The 27,371-nt window shown below is 35.9% G+C and overlaps 1 protein-coding gene across 1 annotated transcript in view; it reads left to right on the forward strand.

Moving 5' to 3' along the window:
• Positions 1–778: 778 nt before the first annotated feature.
• LOC130927508 (vang-like protein 1) overlaps positions 779–27,371 on the forward strand; it is a 40,247-nt gene continuing 13,654 nt past the window's right edge. The window contains exons 1-4 of the mRNA XM_057853396.1: positions 779–932; positions 11,074–11,296; positions 12,408–12,579; positions 24,922–25,526. Of these exons, the coding sequence (XP_057709379.1) occupies positions 11,235–11,296; positions 12,408–12,579; positions 24,922–25,526 (839 nt within the window). The 5' untranslated portion in view covers positions 779–932; positions 11,074–11,234. The remainder of the gene's footprint in view (positions 933–11,073; positions 11,297–12,407; positions 12,580–24,921; positions 25,527–27,371) is intronic.

Genomic DNA, 27,371 nt, shown 5'->3' on the forward strand with positions numbered 1-27,371 from the left:
ATGTAAAGGACGTCAGCCAAGGTCGGCCCCCCACATTTTTACCACGCCAAATCTGGTCCCCTTTGCAAAAAGTTTGGACACCCCTGCTTTAAATGGTGGATTAATGTACAGGACTGTCTCAGAAAATTAGAATATTGTGTATTCTAATTTTCTGAGACAGTCCAGTATATATATATATATATATATATATATATATATATATATATATTATACAAATAAGATTAATAGCATTTGTTAATATAAAAATAAAATAGAAACAACAAAAACATGATTAAATAATAAGGTATATTTAAAATGACTAAAAATAATCACTTTTTCTGTAAAAGGGTAAGTTTAAGGGTTTATTGCAGTTTGTATTCATTATAACTTTATTAATTTTGTTGCTATTAACATTTTATTCATTTATAAATTAATTTACTTATTAAAAGTATTCATACATAAAAAGCACATTATTAAACAATTATAATAATTACTATGTATTTTAATGGCCAAAAATATTCATTTGCTCAAAAAGATAAGGGTTCCTGTAGATAAGTTCCCAAAATGGCCGTCATCTATAGTCACTAAAAGGGTCAGCGTCCCTTAGATATCGTCCCAAGATGGCCGTCTGATATTTATTAAAATTTTTAAAATGACATGAAAAAAAAAGACATTTAATTTCAGTCAGTGTCAAAGCATGCGCATTACGATTATGTGGCAACATCCTGTAAACTGCAAACAACTTTGAAATAGCGCCCTCTGGCGTCCCAAGGCTTCATCACTCTAATTGAATTCATCACCGTGTTCGTGTGTGAGCTAGGGGAGAGAGAAGAGAAGCTCGCTTCCACGGTGCCTTCCGCTGCCGTCCGCCTCTCGTCTGCACAATGGCCGCTCTCGCTCCTATTAGGGCAGCCACATTTGCCTCTCCGCGCGAGGAACGATGAGGAAGAAAGGTAAGCAGCGTCGTTTTCGAATGGAATCCACGTGGAACTGAATCCACTGCTCGCCTTTTACCTGCGGCAGCATTAGCGCTTTAAATCAGGTCTCTGGTCACGTGATGTCGTGCACAAAGCCCATTTTGATAGCGTATAATTCAACTATGACACGGTTTTGTCATCTAGGAAGAGAAAAGCGCACGTTTGCATCGCATTGCTAGCGCAGCGGGATGTAGCCCTTTTTAACTCAGTTTGCCATTGACTGTGATAGACGTCCAATCCTTTTAAAGTGGGAGAGTGGCATCGTTAATTCGCTGCCACCCTCGCACTGTAAATGGCTAGGACGTACAGTGATAAACTCACTTCAAAAATAGGCTATTCAATTTCCATAAACATAATTCTGCTGTAAATTTCAATTAGTTGTCACTAATAGACGTCCAATCCATTTGAACTGGGAATGATGGCAGCAAATGAACGTTCATTCTCTGCCAGCCCCTCTCAATTCAAATCGGTTGGACATCAATTGCCATGCAAGAGATCAGAAGTATGAAGAGGTGTGGCACTAGGGGGGTGCAGGTGCCATGGCAACTAGGCCTCAGCATGTGATGAAGTGTGGGGCCGGGCCGGGTCATACAAGGTGCCGGATCTAGCATTCCTAACCTCATTTTGTTGGGTGGCCCGATGTTACCAGAGCTGAAGAACGGAATGGTTTTGTGTTTGTGTGTTGTGTCGATGCATGGCGCTTCTGGCACACTAGCGTAACTTTGGCATTTGATGACACTAATTATTATTTTAGAGTCGATTAATCAACAGCTAATCGATTAGCAAATTAATCTACAACTATTTTGATAACCGATTAATCGTTTAGGACCTTCTTCACCCTAAACTTGTCTAAATTCTTGAAATTCTAACAAATATATCACTTCTCAGTTGTAAATATTACCAGATTTCTTCATTATATATTTGTTAAGTCAAAGTAGGACATGAACAATAATCTGCTTTTACTTTGGAAAACAACAATTCACATTTTTGCCAATTTTCGGACATCTTACTGTCTAAACTCGCTTCTTAGTAAAGCTGCAACAACGAATCGCTTACATTGATTTATAAATTAGTTGCCAACGAATATGATTTTTCATTTTGTCATCATTGCTACTTAAAACATGCTGAAAACCGCATTAAAGGTTAATTGTGAAGGTAATTGAAAGAAGTGACATTAATCCATTAAATGGATTAATTGTTTAATTCATCGTCCGATTAATCAATTATGAAAATAATCGTTAGTTGAAGCCCTACATTATTTTGATCGGCAATTATTCACCGAGTATTTTTCTCTTGTGTTGACTCATCAGTTCACTACGGGTTATTTACTGTCATATTACTTTGGGGTTTACAATTTAGCTGTAGTCAAAAACCACGCCCTGAGAAAAGTTGGACTATGTACCGTAACTTTCGGACTATAAGCCACAAATTTTTTTCCCTCATTTAAAATCCTGCGGCTTATAGTCCAGTTATTTGTTGATTTATTGGGCTTAATAGGTAACACTTAATTTGACAGCAGCGTCATAAGACTGTCATAAGACTGTCATAATTATGACATGACACTGTCATGGGCATTAATGAATTCTAATAACAGATTTCATTAAGTGTCATCCAGCAAATTTTGTCACTAACTCTATTTATGTCCAGCTCCAGATCTTTTACATCCATTCAAAAGTGAGATAATTTGCTGGATCACACTAAATGACATCTGTCATAAGCATTCATTAATGCTCATGACAGTGTCATGTCATAATTATGACAGTCTTATGACACTGCTGTCAAATAAAGTGTTACCGGTTAATATCTTTTGGTGTAAATATCCCATAATACAGTGAAGGACAGTTGCAGCTTACAGTCCGGTGCAGCTTATCTAAGAACAAATGCCGTTTTTGTGTCCCAATTTGGTGGGTGGCGGCTTATAGTCAGGTGCATTTTATAGTTCGAAAATTACGGTGACTGTGCAATAGTAATAATTGTTTTACAAGATTGAAGCAAATATTAATCTGCTTTTAGTAGGTACTTAAAAACAAAACAAAATAATCCATACATACAATTGGATTGCCAAGAGAAACAAAAATATACTCCCGGATAAAGGGGAAGAGAAAGTACTGTAAACATTACAGTACTGTAATATGTTTTGCTCAATTTTCTTTTTTTCCCCTGGTATCGGTTCGGGACTCACTATCGGCAGCTTTCTCAAAATCAGGTGACTGATACTCGGGTGCAAAATGATGCGAACGTCTTTTTAATTTTTTTTTTTTTTTGCATTAAAATATACTGTATGTATACTGTAAATTTAAAAAGATGAAAATCTGTGCACTTTTTTTGAAGAAAAAAAATAGAAAAACCATAAATATTCAGATTTATGTAGTCCTTAATAAAGCATTTTTGATGCGATTAATAAAATTGAGATGTTTGGAAAAATCTGCAAATGAGTTTTAATGATGATCAGTCACAGAATTATAATATATATAATTTTTAAAATTTATTATTGTGTAGATATTTTCCATTTTTTAAATAAAAAAACCTTAAGGCAGAAGATCAATAACTATTTTTTTCTGATTATTCATTTATTTTTCAAAAGCATTTTTATTTAAAAATGAAAAAAAAAGTGTATGTATATATACATATATATATATATATATATACATCTTTGAATTAATCAAAATTAGATATTTGCAAACATCGGCACTCTCAGTAATGCTTGGTCATGGAATTATCATCATTGATTTTAAATTAGAAAAATATGTTAAAGGAAAAAGATCAATAACTATTCCCTTTTCTATTTCGTATACAATAACATTAATGCTAGATATTTTTTTTTAAGAATTGTTTTGAATGATATTGGAAAGGCGAAGTCAGTGTTCTGAATCTGTTTACATTCCATTCTTTTGCACTAGTTAATGCTATCAGCATTTGACCTAATTGTTTATTTGTGATTTATTGTTGTTATTTACATGTTTATCTGTAGTTTACTAAATAATTTAAGTGTTCCAAAATGTTTTTGTGGATTAATAAGCATCATCAACAATTTCATTGCTAAATTAGTAAAAAAAAAAAAAAAAAAAAAAAAAAATATTAGATTAGTCAACTAATCGTAAAAATAGTCGGCTGACTAACCGGGAGAAAATTAGTCGTTTTGGACAGCCGTAGTTGTACAGTGTAACTGAACATATTTCCTCCACACCCTTCTCACCTTTTTAACCCCTGACCCATTTAAATGCCTTAAATATGCAATAGTAATAGTTGTTTTACAAAGTAAAAGCAAATATTAATCTGCCTTTATTAAGCGCTAAAAAACAAAACAAAATTATCCATACATACAATTGCATTGCCAAAAGAAAGGTGACTAATACTCCGGTGCAAAATGATGCGATCGGGACATTCTCTTTTTTAAAAATATTTTTTTACTGAATTAAAATATACAGTATACTGTATATACTTTAAATTAAAAAGAGATTTTTGCACACATTTTTTTGAAAAAGGAAAAAAAGAAGAAAAAAGAAAGAAAATCTGATTTCTGTAGTCCTCAATAAAGCAATTTCCTTGCAATTAATAAAAATGAGATATTTGGAAAAATCTGCAAATGAATTTTAATGTTGATCAGTCACAGAATTATAATAATTTAAAAAAAATTAATTGTTTTCCATTTTTTAAATAAAAAAAAACATAAAAAGGCAAAAGATCAATAACAATTCTATTTCTGTTTATTCTGTTTTTCAAAAGCACATTTTGATTTAAAAATGAAGAAAAAATTGACACATTGTCAATATACATCTTTGAATTAATCAAAATTAGATATTTGCAAACATCGGCACACTTAGTAATGCTTGGTCGTGGAATTATTATTATTTTTAAATTACAAAAATATATTAAAGGAAAAAGATCAATAGCTATTCCCTTTTCTATTATTTTATTTATTCTTACAACTTATATTTACTTAAGAAAAAAAAATGAAACATATTTTCATGTTCTTTTATTTAATTAAAAAAATCTTTAATTAAAAAAAACGGAAAAAATATTCTCAGATTTCTGTTGTCCTTGATGGAAGCAGATTGTCTTTGCAAATTCATCAAAATTAGATATTTATGCAAACATCTGCCCATTTAGTGATGCTTGGATATGGAATTATGAAGCCATCGACTGCCATTGACGGTAATAGACGTCCAATTCAAACAAATGAGTTAATATTAATATTCTCTTATCCCTTAAAAAAAAAAAGAAAAGGAAAGAAAAGAAAATGTTACATTTTGTTTAAATTAAACAAAAGTTTAAAGGGACAAAAATCTATAATTATTCTATTTGTCATTTATTTTTCCAATTGCATGTAAATATTTAACATTTTTAAGTGAAAAAGGTTTTTTAAAAAAAAAAAAATTTTTTTAAAAACTTTTTCACTTAAAAAAATATTTAACAAGACTGGAGTAAAAAACTCAATATTCTCTGATATTTATAGTCTTTAAATTAAAAAAAAAAAAAAAAAAAAAATCAGATAATTTTCACCCAATTTTCATCCTGATTACAAATCCTTGTTGCGCATAATATTGTAGTTCAACAATACTACATGAAAAATTTATGTTTTGTCTTTGGGAAGGCCGCCTGACAAGTGGATGCACTCACGTGATGACCCACTAAATAAACAGACTAATGAGTGTTTGTTTTACATTAGTGTCACTTTCTCGCTCCTCGTTCTCTTACAGGCTCACTCGACCGCAAGCATGCGCACTCATGCGTCACTTGACATCATGCTGCGTTCTACTGTAAAATGTCTCAAAGGAATACTCTGTGTTTTTTTGAACAAGGGAATTGACATTGTTATATCATCAACTCTTTGGCTGCTGCTATTAACAGGACAGGGGTGTCAAAGTCATTTTTGTCGCGGATCACATTGTAGTCATGGTTTCCTTCAGCCATGATAAATTGAAAACCAATTCATGATCAAATGAGTGGACAACTATTTTGATAGTCAATGAATTCTTTAGAGGTATTGTTGAGCTCAAATCTTTCCAAATCTTTTTTTCAGCCTATTTATAGCAAATATTATCTGGTTTCTTTTACATTTTTATTTATTTTCATTTGTTTACATCTATGAATACAAAAACAAAAATGAAATAAAAAAAAACTAGCAAATAAAAAATGGTAAATATTCAGTTTTTTAAAAAAAAATTGAGAAACAGAAACGGGGAAAACTGTAAACGTTTTACTATTGATTTTTTATTTGTTTTTGACTTTATTATTAATTCAATATTATAATTTTTCAAAGGAAGGAAACCCTAAATATTTTTTTCTCAACAGAAATCTTATTTAGATTTTATCATAGCGAGAAACATGAAGTCAATGCACATGAGTTTTGCGATTACTGATGCACCGATACCAGTATCGGCAGGGGGGGCCGATTCAGCACAAAATGGTGGTATCGGCGAGTACCAGCCGTAAGCGACATCCCCCAATCTCCTAAAATGCATAGAAATGTATCTGTTTAAATATGGCGGAAAACACAGACAAGACTAAAAAAGCAGTTTCTGCACTTGCACCCTTCTAAAAATAAACTGCTGTATTTTAAGCCAAAAGAACTGTTGTGTTTGATAGAACAATATGTCTATATGCTGCCATAGCAGATTCATGGCCTATTAAGCCCCCAAACTATTTTTAATTTGTCCGGTATTCCCTGGAAACCCCCGTTTACAGACATCGAGCAACCTCTTTTGTTTCAACCCAGCCATAAAAAGAAGGAAAGTAATTTTATTTCTTATTCAAAATATCCAATTTTTAGCTCAGAATCATTAATTGATGTCTAATATTTCATTAAAAAAAAAAAAACGACTTTCAAAAATTATTCACTCGCATATTTTAAACTTTTAAACAAATTACGTCACAATGAAAAAATGGTGTCTGTAAATAAGTCACAGATATCTACTTCATAACAATGGCTTTATTATTATTTTTTTCTAACTGTCACATTTTCTTCGATATGTTAGATGATAAATAATCGATCCAAACAAAGAAAAATGGAAAAAAATGTTTAAAAGGGTAAATATATGAAAAAGAACATCTCAACCACTCCTTGATGTCTGCGATTTCTGCATAGCGACCCGTGTTATATGACCATGTTTCACCCATAAAGTCCCCCCAAAATCCGGCTGTGGCCATTCACATCTGTGTCTTGACACTTGATGATACATGCTACATGGAGTTTTTGGATCGGAAAAAGGTCAGTACGCGATAATATCTTGTCAAAATCGTGGCGTCTTCAATTATGGTCTAGCGTGCTCTTACCTCCAGTTAGGGTTTTGCTGTTTGATTTTTTTTTTTTTTTTTAATTTATTAAATTCCCTCCTGTTGAAAATGTATCTTCCCCCAGAAAAATTGAGATTTTAAGCTTTCCAATGATGTATCACACATGCATATAGGACTATTTTGAAATTTCTCAGAGCGGAACTTCAAGTCATCTGAGTGTTTTCCGCCATATATTCCGTATTGGTTCAATACGGAGCACAACTTTTAATTCCCAATTCGGAACGGTTCCTTATTTCAAAGGACAGGTGGCATGCCTTTTCAAATGTGCTGTAGAAGTAAACTAAGCTAAGTAGGTAAGTGTGTGTTGCTGCTGGTGCACAGAGAGGGAGGCTAATAGAGACACAGGATGTTTTGGTCAATTATTATTACTTATAATTTCATGAAAGTTGCACTGTTTGGCCTTTGAGAGCCAAAACTCGGGGTTTAAAAAAAAAAATCAGTTCATTCATTGTATTCTTACTTTCTTACTGTTGGGCTAGTATGATACATGTTTTAATTTCACGAGTTTAGCACTATTTTGGCCTTTGAGAGCCAAAGGTTTATTTAATGATGTAGCGGGCCAGACCTGGCCCCCTGGCCTCGAGTTTGACACCTTTTTGATATAACTTTTCTTTTTTGTTTAGCAACTACCACAACACATACTCTGTGAATACCAGTGAATGCATTAATATGATCCTGTTGGCTTGAAACGGATCTTTTTTTGCCCTGTGGCGGCCATTTTTTCCAGCCCAGTTCAGTGCCACCTCTCGACTTGGCCCACATTCGGCTTCCTCTGACCCGGGAGACGAGGTTTTACCCTTTTTAGTCAAATGGTCAGTTTATTCATTTAAGCGTGTGACTTGAAGGCATTGTACCCAGTGTAACACATTCAGCACCCCCACTCGCATGCGCACAAACAAGTCTGGTCTTTAGATCTCTCAGTGTGATTGATTGTTATTGCTTAATTGGGGCCTTCTGTTTCCGGTGTTGCCACGGCAACAGAGGATGCTCCAGACACGGAAATGTAATGTCACTGTGCCACACTTACACCTGCGTAAACACTCAATAACTCATTGGCTGCCATAGATGTCCAATACATTTTGCAGCGTATGATCAGTGCCATTGATGGTGCTAGACGTTGATAGACTTGATAAGCTAGACATCTGGTTAGTTGCCCCTCGCAGTCAAAACGGATTGGACATCTAGCACCATCTGTGGCAGCCAATGAGTTAAAGAAAAAAATATTTTGAATTCTACTTTTGAAAAATACATATAAAATGTATTTTAATGTTCATTTATCTATTGTAAAATGTGTACATTTCACTTTTAATTTTTTCTATTTAAAATATAATGGATTTATTTCAATGTGTATTCATCTCACTTTTTATTTATGATTTTGGTAATTTGATGAGCATCACAATGACATAATATATTTCATGCTGTGCAGATGAAAAACTGACGAAAAATTGCCAAAATGAAATCAATACTAAGCAAAATAAATACCAGTCAGTGAAAAAAGTAGTCTAAAAATGAAATAAATCAATTAGGACTGCAGCTATCAATTCTTTTAGTAGTCGATGAACTAGTTAGTTCGAATAATCGGATAAGGAACATAAAAAATTAAAACATCTCAGTACAAAAAAGAACAATTGGCTAACTTACATAGCAAAAGTCCCGTAGCTTCTGTGCTATAAAATGCTAATTTTTTTTTTTTTTTTTTACAGCGCGCTCAACAAATGGTTCAAACACATATTCCCACAAACTAACTAAATTACGACTGCATTAAAAAAAACATTAGCTCAAACATAAATTTAGCTTATGTTGGTCTTAACAGGGAGCAGCTGGATTCAGCCATGTGAAATGAGTTATGTCATATTCACTATCACCTCTAGTGGGTAGTGTATCCACCCAAATCAATAAAACTAAATGCAAACACTTTCAAAACAAACCATTACAGCGCCACTTTAAACGAATACTCTAAGCAGCAAAATCAAATTTGAATCTTTTTTTCTAAACGAATCACTCAAGTTAATCGAGTAATCATTGCAGCACTAAAATCAACACAAAGAAAATAGATTGCATTATTGATAAATAATTGAATACAAAAATTGCAAACACAAAAATATGATAAAAAATGAGGGAAGAACTGAAATTAATGAAATAGGAATTGGACACAAATAAGACAGTATTGAGATGTGGCTGTGGAGATGACAAATAGCTTGTAAACAATCTGTATAGCGAGTCATCTTCATGCAACACTGGGCTTAGACAGGTGATTGCCATGACAACGGCCATGAGACATCAGGCCAGAGTCCATCATTTCAAATGACTGCCTGTCCGTATGTGATGAATAAAACATGAGTGTCATTAAACGCACATTTGAACCTCATCGCTGCTACAATTAAACATCTGCGCCTTTTTAAATTGCCAGTGATTGACTTTGATTTTAGCACACGCTAAGAATTTCATGCTTTGACTTGACTTTCAAGTAAGCTTTAACTTTTGAAGTTAAGATTTAAAGTAGGCCTGGGCGATGTGGCCCAAAACAAGATCACGTCATATCAAATTCCAAGCATATCTGTTACATACTTGTCCATGAAAAAAATATTCTGATGAGATTTGTGATTTGGTTTAGCTTGGTAGCATAATTATCTATTCCTATTTTGGGGGGGAGGATGGACCACAGCAAAAAATATATTTTTTTAGCCAGAATGTTGGTATATTTCTATTAACTCTTTGGCTGCCATTGACAATGAAAGCCAAACCACTGTTACATGAAAAATGAACCGTTTTTACTTTGGCCAAACAATAAAGTACTGTCATTGCCATTTTACCACTAACCACGCTCAAACTCAAGAAACAGATCAACAAATTTCCTAATTCCATAACAGCTTTAGTATGATTTCATAAATGAACTCATCGGCTGACAATGACAGCGATTGGCGTCTAAACAATTTGGACTGGAAGGAGCTTCGCTGCTTTCCCTTTCCCGTCCAAATGGATTGGTCGCCTATTGCTGTCAATGGCGGCTAATGATTTTTCAATGTATATGTTTATTTTTTAATGTTTTAAAATGTTATTATTTATATTTATTTGCATTTAAAAAACAAACAAACAGCATACTGGTATATCTTTGACTTATTTTAATTTCACTTGAAAAAAATTTATTTTTAAAAATAAAATATTTTAAAACAAAAAACAATAAAAAGGATTTTTTTTCGGGTCTAGTTTGTAAATAAAGTGTGATAAAATGTGAATTTTAAATTAAAAAAGGAGATAAACAGCAAATATTCTTTTTTTATCTTTTAAAATGTTTATTATTTTTATAAGTCTAACAAAATGTATAACAAAAAAAAGGAAAAATCAGTAAATAAGATATTTTTTTCTTTTTTATGTATCTTTAAAATGATCATTCAAAGTTTTATTAAAATTTTCATTAACTCATTTATGTACGTACATGATTTTGCTTTTTTTTATTTTAAAGAAATACAGGAAAAAATAATTTTCCCCCATTTCTTTTTACTACCTTACTACTGTTCTAATTACTTTTATTTTCTGCATGAATTATGATTTTTTTTTTTTTTTTAACTCATTGGTTGCCAATTTGATGTCCAATCCATTTGAACTCGGAGGAATTGAACAATTTCTGCAATCCCTCCAAGGCCAAATGGATTGGACATCTATTGCCGCCAGTGGCGCTGAAACATGATCATTCCATGCAAGACATCTCGGTTCAAATGAATCTGACGACAATTGCTTTCAAAAGCAGACAATATGTTAATATTGCAGCAGTCAAGTGTACAACAACATTAATGATAGTGTTGTGTCCATTGTGTTCCAGGTCAGTGCGGTTGCCAAAGAACTTGTCCAAGGTTGTAGCCAGCGGTCGTGGATTCCTAGGGTCTTTTATAGGCCTGTTTCCATAGCGACCACCCCAGTCCTCCTGAGGACATTTCATCGCCTTCCGCAGCAACAAGAAAGGAACCCGCCAACGCAAGCCGAATGGACACCGAGTCCACCCACTCGGGCTACTCTAGCCGCTCGGGGAGGTCAAACCGGCATGGGTGAGTTTAGGGCTGCCACAAAGCATTATTTTGACAGTCGAACAATCACTACTTATGCCACGAGTCGTCTCGTTTCGAAGGTAAACCACGTTATCTACTGTTATATTACTTTAGCATAAACATTTTAGCTTGAAATGTGCATAGGAACGGAAACGATATGCTGAGAAAAGTTGAATCTCATGTATTTTTGAAATTGTATGATTGTTTTCAAGCTCGGTGGCTGGACTCAGTGGCTAGATTCAGACTGCAGAATTCCAATTTGTTGTCATATCTGGTCTTTTTACATGCCCGTTTTCTAAGCCCGTTCAAGTATTACACACTCACAGTCCACAACACGCAGATTAAACGGACCCTCATGCGCAGAAGCAGGAAAACGAAGACTGCGCATACTGGCTCTATGTTATTCTATTTTAGGGTGACTATAGGGGCGGAGCTTGAGGGTGTGCGGCTGCACTCAGGCCCGGACCTCTAGGGGGCCCCGGTTTGTGGGCGTAAAGAGCAGGTGTGGTTGGACAAGGGGAGGGGCTGAAATAAATTTAAGATGATGCGCAGAGCGATAGAAATAGTGTTAAAATATCACTTTGTTAATTTTAGGGTACTTATGGATCACTACCTGTGGATTTTGCGTCACTTCCTGTACATTTTGGATCACGTCCTGTTGGTCTAAGGGCATTTCCAAGTCACTCCTTGTTCATTGGTCAATTCCTGTTGATTTTAGGCCTATCACTTCCTGTAGTTTTGGGGTCACTTTGGTTCACCGACGTTCAACTTTTGCTTGATTTTAGAAATCTTTCTGTGGATTTTGAGTACCTAACTGTTAATTTTGGGGAAATTACAGTTATTTTTTTTCTTTCAAATGTAGTGACCATCAATGGAGATTTTTTTAAAAGGTGCGAGTTGAAAATTAATAAGAGTGAATGAATGTTTTTATGGGAGGTAGTAAATGTGACATTGAAAATGAAGGACGCCAAGTTTTTGTCAAATTTTGCACGAATTTTACATTTTTGCCAACTCTGTGAGAATTTTTATTGATCTTATTTTGTTGTCAAGTCAATGCCACAATACGATTATCTGCTTGACCTGACGCTGTTTTTTCCATCCTCCTGTCTAGCGAGCGAGGTCGCGAACGTCACAAGGCCAGTGGCAGTAAAGATAGCAGTCGCTCAGAGAGATCTGTCATCATTAATCCCCCGGAGACGTCGTCCCAGGATTCGCCTGTGCACAATGGCGAGCCGCTGCCCGGAGAGGCCTCGCCGGGGGCCGATCCGCCCGACGAAGCACAGGTAAACAGGGTTGAACAAATCCATATTTTCACAGTCAGAAAAATATAAGAATATTTAGTTCCCCCATCCCCACTTTTTTTGTTTTGAAAAACAAAATGCATAGTATAAATAAGAGAATATTTACAGTTTTCTCCTCTTTTGCTTTTGAATTCAGATAATAAATAAAGATTGAAAAAAAAAATCAGATAAAATAAAATTAATCTGTGCATTAAGATATAATTTCAGTTTTTAAATTAAGATTGATAATAAGAATTTAAAACCCTAAACACTTTAAAGTGTGTTTTGTTGAAAAGAAAAATGGAAAAAGAATGTTTAGTTTTTTTTTTTTTTTTTTTTATAAAATTGGGAAAAAAGATTTCATTATTTTTGTTTTAAATATATTTTGTCAAAATATTTTTTTTACTGTTTTTACCAGTTTTGTTTATTTTTAAGAATTTAAGAATTGAACAATAAAAATATTACTGATAATAACAATAAATAAAGTTTTACTTTTTTTTTTTAGTTATTCAAATCAACATCAAGATGTTAAAACTTAAGAACATTACTATTATGAATAATTCTTTACATTTTTTCCTATTCAAAATCGTTTTGAAATATATAAATTAGTACATGGACATTATTTGTTTTTTTAATTGAAAAAATACACATTAAAAATTAGGAAAATATTAAAGATGAGGTTAGTTATTTTTTTCCTCTTTTGTTTTTATTTGAAAATTTCTTTTTTTTTTTTTTTTTTTTTTAACCAATAATAATAGTAATAATAATAATAAAGGAAATGTTTACAAATACAAATCAGAAACTAGAAAATTCACATACATAAATAAGATAATATGTACTATTAAGTCTCCAAATAGAGCCTTTGGGCAGTTTTAAGTCAACAATTTCTCCAAGTGATTAATCGACTATCAAAATAGCTAGAGGTGTCATATATAGTTCTAGTTATTAGTTGTCGATTCATCATTGCAACCCCTCACTCAAGTGCTGCATGTAAGCTTTAATCACGGCGCTTAATCCCTGTATACCGTTTTACCATTATACAAATAAATACAGTACAATAGTGCTACGGGATCACTAAGGATTATTGTTACTTTTGCAGCTTGATCCCAATATTAGAAACGTATTTGCCATATCGTGATGTCATTTTCTGTCATAACTGCTGTTGCTAGGCAGAATTCACAGGAATTCTATTTTCCTCCCTTGTAAACTTCTTTTTAAGAAATTCAGAGGCTTGACCTTTTCTTTCTCCTTCTGCCAAGAAAAAAAAAAACACATTCCAGGATGTCATGTGACTGCCAGCTCATACCTTCCGTCTATTGTGTGCATTGTAAACTAATCTGTGCTAATCGTACGTTCTTCTTACCTTAGATCACTTTTCGGTGCTTTGAGGAAAGCTGAGAGGTGTCGTCCGCCGTGTTCGCACGCGCGTCACTAACACTCTGTTGCTTTGTTAGCCTCTGATGTTAGGACTTAATACCCGAGGGCAACAGATGGGGTTTCCCAAAGGCAAACCACGTATTCTCATTTGAAGGGAATCTCTTGCTCGTTTGCAAGATGAATGGCCTAATCCACAACTAATCGATGATAAACTATTTTGAGAGTGCTTGAATCGTTTAGAGACATTGTTGATGGTCCAAATACTCCTTTTTGAACTTCATTACACATTGGCTGCCATTGATTGAGATGGACGTCCAATTATTCGCTGTAAGCCCTTCCTCTTCAAAACGATTGGACATCTTCACAGCAGTATGATGATTAGTAGAGGTGTGCAAAATTTCCGATTCTTAGATTATTCGCGATTCGGCCGTGGAAGATTCGAGAACGATTCACAAACATCCAAATTCCGATTATTGAAATATGCCAAGTAAAGCGGAAGTACAACACACTCAGCGCGCCGCGCGGACTTCGGGACGGAACGGAGCGGGAGTAGCTAAACATTATGCTTCTCATTAACCGGCCCCTCGGGTAATGCCAACGCTCAACTCACGGCTCTAGCTCAACTCATGCCACGAGATAAAAAAACACAACAACATACCTGACTGCTGCCGAAAAGCTGCTACAAGTACAGCTAAGCTACATAATGTTACGGTAGATATCATTTATATAGGACTAGGTGGATTATAGACTCGGTAGCGGTAGCAGCACATCTGCAAAAAGCTAGATGCGGGCGTTAGTAAACGGCCGCCATCTTAAAGCAGTAAACTTCCCTGCAATGCTGTTGTAGCGAACCTTCCAAGCAAACCTAATTAACTTTTTATCTAAAATACTCCTAAATCGGTAAAATATTGACTTGAATCTATCTTTAAAATAGTTTTAAAACTTTCACATGTCAAAAGTAGACAAAAGGGAAATTATGGAATAACGGGAGCAATTTTAACAACTTTAACGGTTGATTCACAACATTAAATTAATTGAATGTAGTTTAAAGCTGCTGATACAGAATGGGGACTGGAGTTTTTTTATTTAATGTTATTTTTGTATATTTGTTTACTGCTATATGTTAACTTGATACTGAAATAGTAGTTTGGTTTAGCCTGAGAGTATTTTTGAACAATTTTGGAACTAATGTACAAAACTTTATTTTATATTAAAAAAAAAAAAAAAAAGGAGGGGGGTGCATCAATAATCGTTTTATAATCGAATCGGAGCCTCTGAATCGTAATCAAATCGTTAGGTGCCCAAAGATTCCCAGCTCTAATGATTAGACTGACTTAAATACATATTATTTAAATTTTATATTTTGTTTAAAAAAACATTTTAATTATAATTTTTACAAGATATTCATATATGTATTATTTTTATTATTTATCATTTATTTCATAAATATTTTATGTATTCATTCATTTAAAAGTATTTTAAACAATAATGTAAAAAAGGAAACAAACCACAAGTTATTATTTTTTTATTTCTGATATTTCTGATATTTAAAAAAATAATAATAATAATAATTTAAAAATAAAATGTGACCATGGGAACAAAAGTTCATTTGCTCCTCCTAGTCCAAATGTATTGGACATCTAGCGCTGCCAATGGCAGCCATTGAGCTACCAAGGAAGTGCCCCAAAATTGATAATCTACAGAAAGTGACCACTGGTTGAGACAAGCATCCCCACACAATTTCTCTAGAACTTTTATTTTCTAGTTAGATGTATACAAATATTAAGTATTGTATACAGTGGTATGAAAAAGTATCAGAACCTTTTGGAATTTCTAACATTTCTTCACACATTGTGTGTTACTTCCAAACAATTCAACTTTAGTTTCATCAGTCCACAAAATATTGTGCCAAAACTTCTGTGGAGTGTCCAAGTGCCTTTTTGCGAACATTCAACGAGCAACATTTTTTTTTTTTTGTTAGACAGCAGTGGCTTCCTCGGCGGAGTGCTCTCCTGAACACCATTCTTAGCCATAGTTTTACATAATGTTGATGTGTGCAGAGATATTGGACTGTGGCAGTGATTTCTGTAAGTCTTTAGCAGACACTCTACAGTTTTTTTTTACGTCTCTGAGTATTCTGCGTTGAACTCTTGGCGTCATCTTCGGTGGACGACCACTCCTTGGGAGAGAAGCCATAGTGCCAAACTTTCTCCATTTGTTGACAACTTCTCTGACTGTCGATTGATGAACATCCAGACTTTTAGATATGGTTTTGTATCGTTTCCCAGCTGTATACAAATCAACAATCCTTGATCGCATGTCTTCAGACAGCTCTTTTGACCGAGCCATGATGCACATCAGACGATGTTTCTCATCAAGACGCTTCTTTCCAGGTGTGTGTTTTATAGTGGGCAGGGCAGCTTTAAACTAATTATCAGTGAATGGGCACACACCTGACTTAAATTGTTTGGTAACAAATGGTTTCAATTGCTCTTTAAGCCTCCTTAGGCAGAGGGTTCACTTACCTATTTTTCCCCATTCTGTCATAGTTTGCATGTTATCCTCATTAAAATCTGAAAACCTATAATTGTTTGGGTGGTTTTAGTTAAAGCAGACACTGTTTTTACATCTGTGTGATTTTTGACAAAGATCAGATCACATTTGATTGTGATTTTTTGCAAAAATTTGAGAAATTCCAAAAGGTTCAGATACTTTTTCATACCACTCTATCTGTGTGAACCCTACTTTCTGTTATTCAGACTAAATATAGTTTCTGTTTGGAAGGCCTTTTGTCTGTTAGCTGCTTCGACTGATGCAGTCTTAACCTCTAAGGTCACCAGCGAGGCTTATGTGTGCCGTTTGGTAGCATATAGTGGCCGTAGCGGACAATCAGCCTGGCCCTAGCCTCGGCCCCTGACGCCGCGCTAATTCCTTTTTGAGGCTTTCTGTCCATTCTTTGCATTAACGTAGCGATCTGCCAGGCTGATTAGTGCAGCGTTAATCTCAATAATCCTCGGAGTGTTTATGGTGCTTGTGTATTAGCTCTGTCACAGGGTTATTGTTTTATGCCGAGGTGTCAAACTGGCGGCCAGGGGGCCAAATACTGACCACTGCATCATTTTGTGTGGCCCATGAAAGTAAATCACGTGCAACGATTAAATTTTTCCGCTGAAATATAATGTACGTAAAATTTCCACGGACCAAAAATCAAAATATTTGCCGTTTTTCACCCTTTTTTAAAACAACATGATAAAATGGAATTACAAATAAAAGAATATTTACTGCTTCTTTTCTTTGTTATTTAAAGGGAATGAAAAGGGGTAAAATGTGTCCTGATTTTTTCCCCGCTTTTTTTCTTTATTAAAAATTGTAAATAAAAATAATAATAATAATAATAAAATAATTGAATAAATCAATATACAAAAAAGAAAACTTTTTTTTTTCATTAAATAAAAAAAAAGTACATTTAAAAAAACACAATATTTAGCTTCTATTCTTGGTTATGGACAAGAAGCCCTCCCAGTCTAACTGGATTGGAGGTCTATCACCTTTAATGTCAGGCAATGGTTTAAGAGAATTCTGATGCAATATTTTTACAGCAACGAATTCCATGACCAATGATAAACTGGATATTGTGCTGTAATTTTATCCTTGTTGTAAGGGAACAAAATGAGCATTAGTAGAGCCACGCTTGCAGTGGTCGACCTTCACATTCAACCGTGACATCATCTGTCTTTTTCCCTGCCCCCATTCACTCCACCATAGAGGAATTCATTACCCCTTCAAATCAGACTCATTTAAATACGGTACTATTTAAATACTATACTCACTTAAATACTGTACTAAACTATACCAAAGAATGAACAGTCGAATGTTATTGATGGCCATAACCGGAGTCTATTCTTGAGGACATGACCCAAAATAGAATAGAATAGAATAGAATAGAATAGAATAGAATAGAATAGAAAGCCTTTTTTGTCATTGTACAGAGTACAATGGCATTTAGAGGGATCCTCTATTTTTAAGACAAATAATTCTTAAAAAGATAAATGTTAGTATGAGTTATAATAATTTGATATTAAAATTAAAAAATTTGTTTTAATAAGGTTTGTAAAATTATTTTAAGTGATAGGTCGCCATTCTTGTTACGTTGCAGTGCGGGACGTCACCGGTCCCATTGCCGAAATTCCAGCGTGTTACTCGTTAGCTTTCCCAACATGTCGTCAGTTCTGCCCTTCCTATTTGAACCAAATCTCAAAATTGAAGAGCAGGACAGCACTGTCGGTCGTTCACAAGACGAGCTTCAGGGAAAAATGCGTGCAGCAAATACCTGATAAGACAAAAATAGGGCAAAACTGGTGATGCGAGAGAGTGCTGTTGGGAACTCCAGTTGGGAGCGAGAGTGTATGCCGTTGGGAACTCCGGTTTTATTAGCAGATATTCAAGGTAAGCATATTACGTTTTCAAACTTATCCCAATATAATTATGTAGATTGTTAGCATCCAGAGCTGTCGTGTGCTTTACATACAGTACAGGCCAAAGAGCACACCTTGTGTAATCCATGTCTTGTACATTGTAACGCGTGGTAGCTAGGATACGTGTATAAAAGTACCAAAAAGGGGAGAAGCTTCCACTTATGCACATTTATTCACAAAAAATAATATTTCCACCTCGACCACTCTTCAGTTGGGAGCTCAGCAGTACGCAAACACGCGTTCCCTGACGAACTCCAACATTGTTGTAAGGTCCACGTCAGAGTCACTGTCGTCACTGTAGCGTGCCATAGTGCTTTGATTATTAAGTATGATTTGGGGAAAACTCCCACGAAGAATAGTCAACAAAAAAGATAGCAATAGTAATCCAAATCCACGTTTTTTACTCACTCGAAGATCCAGGACAGATCCCATGGCAATATCGCAGCCGCGATCAGACCGTTGATTCCACAAAATAGACTGATCCGAAAAGCCGCTGTGGGACCAACGAATTAAAACAATGGACAGATCCGAAACCAATATTGCAGACGCGGTGGGACCGTCGGATCCAGAAAATAGACTGATCCCTTACTTGACTGAGGATCCAGGAAAAATGTTCGGGCGCCAGTTGTAACGCGTGGTGGGTAGGATACGTGCATACAGGGACCAAAAAGGGGGAGAAGCTTCCACTTATGCAGATTTATTCACTAAAAATAATAATTCCACCTTGACCACTCACTTCACTCCCCTTGTTTTCATTTGACTGGAAATTGCATCCAAAAAGTTTAGGCAGCAATAATCAATTGTTGAACACGCTGCACATTTGGAAAGATCCCAATTACGTCATCACTGTGAGCCCGCAAACCATGGCGCCAACTAACGGTCAAAATATGGACTAAATATTATAAAATATTGCCATTGATTTAACATTTTATGTGTTTCTAACAACATATTTTAGTGCAAGAGAACAATTGTGGTTTATTAGAGCCTACATGTATTTAAGTTAGAGGATCACTTTAAAGCTTCGCCAAAACATGCACCACATGAAACAGTATGAAGTGAATAAGTGACGAGCAGCAAGTGGTGCTATAGTGGCAATATAACAGTACGTATATGACAATTTACAGTACTCAGACTAAGAGGCAGATGGCTGACTTAATGTGAAAGTGCATATGACAGTTTGTGCATCGATATTGATGTAACTGTGCAAAAATGCTATAATGTAACTGCAAATTGCGTATACAGTACCCAGATAGGGATATGTCTGAGATCATATTACTTATCGACATGTGACAATGTTGTGGTGTTAGCAGTGCGGTGACATTTCAGTGCAAACTTGACTTGAATATGGTGTCAGCTGTTGGGAAGAAACTGCCAGTCTGTTTTGGCTGTTATGGCCCTGTAGCGCCTGCCAGAGGGCAACGTGATTGAGAGGTAGAAGCATGGGTAAAAGGAAGTTGCATCGGTCAGGAATCAAACCTGGGCCTCCTGCGTGGCAGATGAGAATTCTATTACTGACCCACCACAACTGACTAGGAGTGGGAACCTCAGGGCACCCCACGATACGATTCGCGATACAAGGCTCACGATAACGATCATCTCCCAATATTGCGATACAGCGATTATCGATAAATTGGTCAGAAAATTGATAAATGATATTCTACAATAATACTGTTGAAATGAAAAACAAGATATTTCAGAACAGAAAAAAATACTGTCATTTATTAAACAGTGACACCTTTTCTGTGCAACGTTGCTGTAAAATATAAATCTAATGCAAATTTTGTGTCTGCACATATAGAGGGAACAAACCACAACCACTGATGTCTCCTGGAGAAATTATGACTGGCTCACATTTTGTGAATTAGATCAGCTGTAAACTAAAATAATTAAATTGCAAATATAAAATAAATAATAAGTTTGATCATGTTATTATTTAATTAAAAAATATATACCCAATTATCTATTGGGTTACACTTACATACTGTACAGCTAAGTCCTTGTTCACCTTACTTCCTTTCTTGTTGGTATAAAATCTCATGTGTGTCCACACATTTGATTTGTAGGAACATTCTTCTCACTTTTTACTCCACCGTTCTAGCTAAACTTTTATATTTTTTTCATCCCACTTGTAGGTTCCTCTCTTCTTCTCTAGAGGACTTGCGCGCACTTTACCTTAACCACCTCTGCCCCTTGTGGATAACCAAGGAATTGCTCAACAAACATTGAATGAGCAGTTTACAGCATCCATACTCCATTGTATGGCCAATATGTCAAATAAAAGTATTGATACTTGGCGGGATCACATCGATAACCCATTGCCATCGGGTTGCAAAATATCGCAATATATTGCCGTATCGAGATATTGTTACACTGTCACTACTGACCAATGTTAATCAAAAGGAAGTGACAAGAATATACAGGGCATTGCCCAGAAATTACCCAAAATACACAGGAAGTGATCCAAAATGCCTGAAAATCAACAGGAAGTGACCCCAGGTTTTAATTTAGTTTAAGTTGACCAATCAGCAAACAAAATCAATTTCTCGAAAAGTTGCATTTTCTTGTAAATGTAGTTTTTATTAACATGTCATGAATTCATCAATGTACTTTTTAACTCTTTGCCTGACATTGAGAACGACAGACATCCAATTTATTTACACTGGGAGGACTTGCTGTGAATGCTCATCGTTCAATGCCATTGACAGCGCTACACGTCGAATTCATTTTGACTGGGCGGAGCGATCAATCAAAATGGATTAGACGTCTAGTGCTGTCAATGGCATGCAACAAATTGATAAAATATATTATAAAAATACAATAATGAATTCCTTTCACTATCTATCACCCAGACTGACAATGGCCGCCTTGTTTTTTTATCCTCACGTTTTGGAGAATTATGCAGCACGTCTTCACACTAAGACAACGGTGAATAGCTAATGCCAGCAATGAGTGACAATCCAAAAGTGTTTGCGGTGGCAGTTATGAGAAGATGAATATGACGCTAATTTATGATAACAGGCGGGGGAAGGATTGATCTATTTTGTGTGCGCGTCGCCCTAAAAATGCTTCAAAGCATGTCTAAAGATTTGTCCAAAGTCTGCAAATAGATTTACTTCTGTAATAATGAAGAAGAAGGAATGTGTGTTATGACATTCATTTTCCTCTTTTGCTTTTGTCACTTTGCTAATAAAAATGCTGTCAAATATTCTGCAGATGTGTTCACAACCAGTCTGAAACCCACTCTCAGTACAAATTCAATGGACGTCTATGGCCGTCAATGACAGCCACCTTATTTATTTAATTCCATTTTATTGTTTCAACAATCTCTTTTGATTTTGGTGAATTTTGTTAAATTTTTAAAGCTCCTCGGTGGCAAGGCCCCAGGGGTCGATGAGATCCGCCCGGAGTTCCTAAAGTCTCTGGATGTTGTGGGGCTGTCGTGGCTGACACACCTCTACAACATCGCGTGGACATCGGGGACAGTGCCTCTGGGTTGGCAGACCGGGGTGGTGGTTCCCCTTTTTAAGAGTGTGTTCAAGGGTGTGTTCCAATTATAGAGCAACTCTTGAGATGAGATGAGATGACAACTCTTTCGGTTGTCCTTTACCTTAGAATTGTGGATGCTACCGTTGAGCTTCCGCTGTTCCTCAAAGCCAAATCGATCCTTGAGCTTCCAAAAGTTTTTAAAGCAATCAGGCATTGAATGTGAGTGGTCGAGCTCTTATGTTTGCTGAGGCTTCGTGGTAGTTTTTTTATGGTCACAATATCTCGTGTTAGTCCAGACATTGGCATAAGTTGAGAAGAAAAGGCATGGAAAGCGGCAAAGGCGATTTTTCGAAGGACAGACACATAGCCAGTCTTTTCGGGTGTACCAGTCCGTTTGAAAAGCGCGAGTTATCTTCTTTCCCGTAGTTTGAAGCAAACCTTTTAGCTCCGGTGTTGTGTTAATCGCGTCCACTTTTGACAGAAAGTCCAGTTTCACGTACGCCCCCTTTCAGTGCGGCAGAGTACCATCTGCCGCAACCTGTGCCTTTTCACTGCGGTTTTATTTCCCATCAGCAAAACTAAATATGTTGCCAACAAACATTAAACTTTAAGGGTTAAAGACATTAGCCAGACTGTGGAAAATCAGGTCAAATGAACGTATTTGGAAACATTATAATGGCGACATTCAGATGTACGGCAACCAGCACGCTCCAATTCCATGTGCCAACCCAGTTTGTTATGGATTGCGCATTCAGAGGTGAGGCTTTACTCGTTGCTGCCGCACCTCTCGTTTCATTTCTTTATTTGAACAGGAAATAGGCAAATTCAGCGATTTTGACTATAAAAAATGTTTGAAATGAGTCATACATAAAGAGCAGTGGACAAATATTAATATAAATTTGATGCTATAATTATTTTTTTGTCATGATGACAGGTGAGGCTCTGCCTCACCTGCCTCCCCTGACCGCACGTCACTGATGCTTAAGTTTTTGAAGTGCAATTTTATCTCCCCTTGAAAAAGACATTTTAATTATTCCGTGTTACTCTGCGGTATTGATATTGTTGTCATTTACTCAAAAGAGGCATGGTCTATTGTTTTTAGTTGGGATTTCTTAAAAAGTATTTTTAAATTTAAGAGTAACATTTATTGTGTGTAAATGGGTGTACTTAATATTACTTAGTATTATTAATATATATACTGTATTCATACTGTGTTATTGGAAATTGGTTAAAAAAAAAAATTTTGGGGGGGGGGGGCGCAATAATATCGCATATCGCAATAATTTATGAGAGAATTTATCGCCCGCAAAAATTTGTTATCGCGACAGGCCTAAGCACCATGAGCAGTGTGTAATTATTGACATCAACAATGGCGAGCTACTAGTTTATTTTTTGATTGAAAAGTTTACAAATTTTATTAAAACGAAAACATTAAGAGGGGTTTTAATATAAAATTTCTTTAACTTGTACTAACCATTATCTTTTAAGAACTACAGAACTACAAGTCTTTCTATCCATGGATCGCTTTAACAGAATGTTAATGTTAATGCCATCTTGTTGTTTTATTGTTATAATAAACAAATACAGTACTTATGTACAGTATGTTGTACGTATATATCTGTCTTGTGTCTTATCTTTCCATTCCAACAATAATTTACAGAAAAATATGGCATATTTTATAGATGGTTTGAATTGCGATTAATTACGATATCTTAATTTTTAAGCTGTGATTAACTCGATTAAAAATTTTAATCGTTTGACAGCCCTAATTTATTTCATTCTTTTATTCATATCATTTTGGCACACATGTTCTCTTGTGCAAAATGAAGTTACGGTATTTATCTTTGCCAATCAAACAGCCAATGGAAATGAGCATTAAAGTATATACAGTAAATGAAAATTGAAATCAAACAAGAAGAAATGGAAAAACACATTGAATTAAGTATATAAGAATGGAAATATACACAAAATGAAAAAAAGTGGAAATGCATTAATATTGAATTAAATGCATAAAATTGGAAATAAATCTTGGAACAAACAATAGAAAAACAAAAATCCACCAATAAACTAAAATAACTAAATCAAACAAAAAAAATTAAAAATGAAATGAATAAAATTTAACTTAAAATGGATTGGGCATCTATTGCTATCAATGGCAGCCAAAGATTAAAGCAACACTCGGTAACTTTTCAACCTTTATAAAATATTTTCATAACATTTGTGATGATAGGTCAACTGACTAGTTGAAAGGCACCTCTTTTATATTTTGAGGGGGTCTGTATCACTTTCACCTGCACGAATTAACTTTGGAGAGGGTGGCAGGATCCCTGTCACACAAAAAAAAAAAAACTACAAATGGGCTGCCTGCTTTATGGCATACGTCAATTCCCCATTTTCCCATTCATTATAAAGACGGAAGCCAAGATGGCAGAGCAACAAAGGAGACAAAAAGTTTTGGCTAAGGAGGAAAAAAAGGGAGGCTACCTGGATATGTAGAATAAACATTGGCCCGGCTTTCACTCACTGGTGTGACACCCCCAGCCCCTCAACCCAAATCGTCAGCGCTGACGAGTTCGATGGGGTGGCAGGGATAGCCACACTAAGCCACGCGGTTGCTAACCATCATATGCTATTGTTTTAGCTATGCTAGCTAGCTACAACTGAATTCATTACGTTATTACTATTTATCCTCCACACAGGCAATGGAAACAGAAATATGGTTTAATCCATCTGCAGGCGACCAGGAGATTTTTGATTGATTGATTGATTGATTGATTATTTTTCGATACTGTGCAGGTGTGAGCTGGTCCTCATGGGAAACGTTGTCTACCTTAAAGCAAAACACTACTGCTTTTGTCCACCGTCATCGCTAAAATCGACCAAAACTAAAAAGTTACCAAGTGTTGCTTTAACTTTGTTAACGAAGTTAACTTTGGCAGTCCAAGTACTCAGTGATAGCCTGAAAAACCAAGTTCTCAAATTCTCTCATTTTTTGCTGCCCCACTAGGACGACAACTGGGGCGAAACCACTACGGCGGTGACGGGCACATCGGAGCTGAGCATTTCTCAGGAGGAAGTGGTGGGCTTGGGCAAGGGGCTCCAGGATCGCGCCCGAGGCTTCCGCCGTTACCTGCCGCTAGCGGCGGGCCTGTGCGGGGGCGTGATGGTTCTGGCCACCCCGCTGGTCTTCCTTCTCCTGCCTGTGGTTATGTGGCCGGAAAGGCTGCAGCCTTGCGGCGCCGCCTGCGAGGGTCTCTTCCTGTCGCTCTCCTTCAAGCTGCTGATGCTCCTAACGGCCATCTGGGCGCTATTCCTGCGGCCGGCCCGCGCCAGCCTGCCCAGGGTGTGCGCGTGCCGGGCCTTCCTCTCTACTCTAACGCTACTGCTGGCCATGTCCTACTGGCTCTTCTACGGCGTCCGGATCCTGGACGCGCAGGACGAGGACTACCACGGCGTGGTTCAGTTCGCCGTGTCACTGGTGGACTCGCAGCTCTTTGTCCACTACCTGGCGGTGGTGCTGCTTGAGCTGCGTCACTTGCGACCATGCTACAACATATGCGTCATTCGCTCCACTGACGGAGAGACGAGACACTACAACATCGGACAGCTCAGGTAAACTGAAGTTATGTTTTTTGGGAGACAATCTCATTGGCTGCCATTGACGGAAATGGACGTCCAAATCAAGGTTGTCAGGCAATGAATGACTGCCAAAGTTAATTCAATGAATACAACTCATTGCCTGCCTGTAAAATGAGCATTCACAGCAAGAATGAACTGGATATCTACCTTTTTCTACCTAACTGCAAATAAATCTGTTATTAGTTGGGTATTTATATACTATATTTATTTTAGGGCTGTCAAATTTATCGCGTTAACGGGCAGGAATTAATTTTTTCAATTAATCACGTTAAAATATTTGACGCAATTAACGCATGCACCGAATTACCCATTCATGCGTTGCTTCTTACAGTTAACAATGACGCCGTTTTAGCACATTGGGAGCGAAAAGGCAGAAAAATGCGAGTGGACACAGGTATTCATTGACGATCTTTTTCTTAACATACTTAATTGAACACAACGCAGAACATATTGGAAAACATTTGCAGCCACTACTGACAGTCATGGTTGCCCAACTTCACAGCATGCATTTAGGCGAAGCAGGAGACGATCTTTTTCTTGACACGCATAATAGAACACATCGCAGAACATACTGTATACCATTTACAGTCACCACTGACAGTCATGGTTGCCCAACTTCCCATCATGCATTTGGGCAGAGCAGGAAACGATTTTTTTCTTCACACGCTTAATTGAACACAACGCAGAACATATTGTTTACCGTTTGCAGCCACTACTGACAGTCATGGTTGCGCAACTTCCCAGCAATCTTTTGGGCGGAGCGGGAGCCGACCGTTTTCTTAATACGCTTAATTGAACACACCGCAGAACATACTGTATACCATTTGCAGCCACTGACAGTCATGGTTGCCCAACTTCCCATCATGCATTTGGGCGGAAGTGAAAGCACAGGAAAAATAATATTCCTATCTCTCAAAAAATAATGTTCACAAAAAGAAAAGTGCTCAGTGCAAAGAGAACTGGCATTCCCAATCAAGATAGCTATGCAAAATATACTAGTACATAAAACTTACTCAGACTTTGCCTTGGCTAGATCTCTAATTAATTTAAAACTCGCCATTGACACCTTGTGGTGTATTTTCAATCACTACTTATCTTTCCATTCCAACAATATTTTACAGAAAAATATGGCATATTTAAGAGATGGTTTAAATTGCGATTAATGACGATTAATTGATTTTTAAACTGTGATTAATTCGATTAAATTATTTTATCGTTTGACAGCCCTAATTTATTTCAATTTATTAATTTATTCCTATTTTTGTTTTGGCAGTTTGATGGACAAAGACTAATACAATTACCGATATTTCTTTAATAAAATGAAATAAATGTTGACATTACAAAATAAAAATGAAATAAATATATACATTGGAATAAATATTTGCAAATCTAAATACAGGGAGTCCCCAGTTAACGAACGAGTTCCGTTCCATTTGGAATTTACCTTTTAAGCACCCTTAATCTCAAAATAACTATCCAAAAACCTGTATTATTATTAAAAAAATTTTGTAGACATCTTTTTATTTGAGCTTTTGGATACATGGGCATGATGTGATAGTTCTCAGCCAAATCAGAAAAAAACAATTTGATCAGTCTTTTTTCATGGCCCATTTAGTATAAGTAGGAGAAAAAAATACCGCACAAAAATAAAAGATAAAAAAAAAACAAACAAAAGGATAGGTTGATAACAACACTTAGTCTTTGCCATAATTCCAAGGGAAAACAACAGTTATGTTTGGCTGTATCATAAGCAAGTCCTCCATCTGTTTTACACGAAATGTCATATACATCATATTAATAAAATTAAGTAAAAAATAA

Source organism: Corythoichthys intestinalis, chromosome 12 (assembly GCF_030265065.1).
Source record: "Corythoichthys intestinalis isolate RoL2023-P3 chromosome 12, ASM3026506v1, whole genome shotgun sequence".
NCBI classification, from domain to species: Eukaryota; Metazoa; Chordata; class Actinopteri; order Syngnathiformes; family Syngnathidae; genus Corythoichthys; species Corythoichthys intestinalis.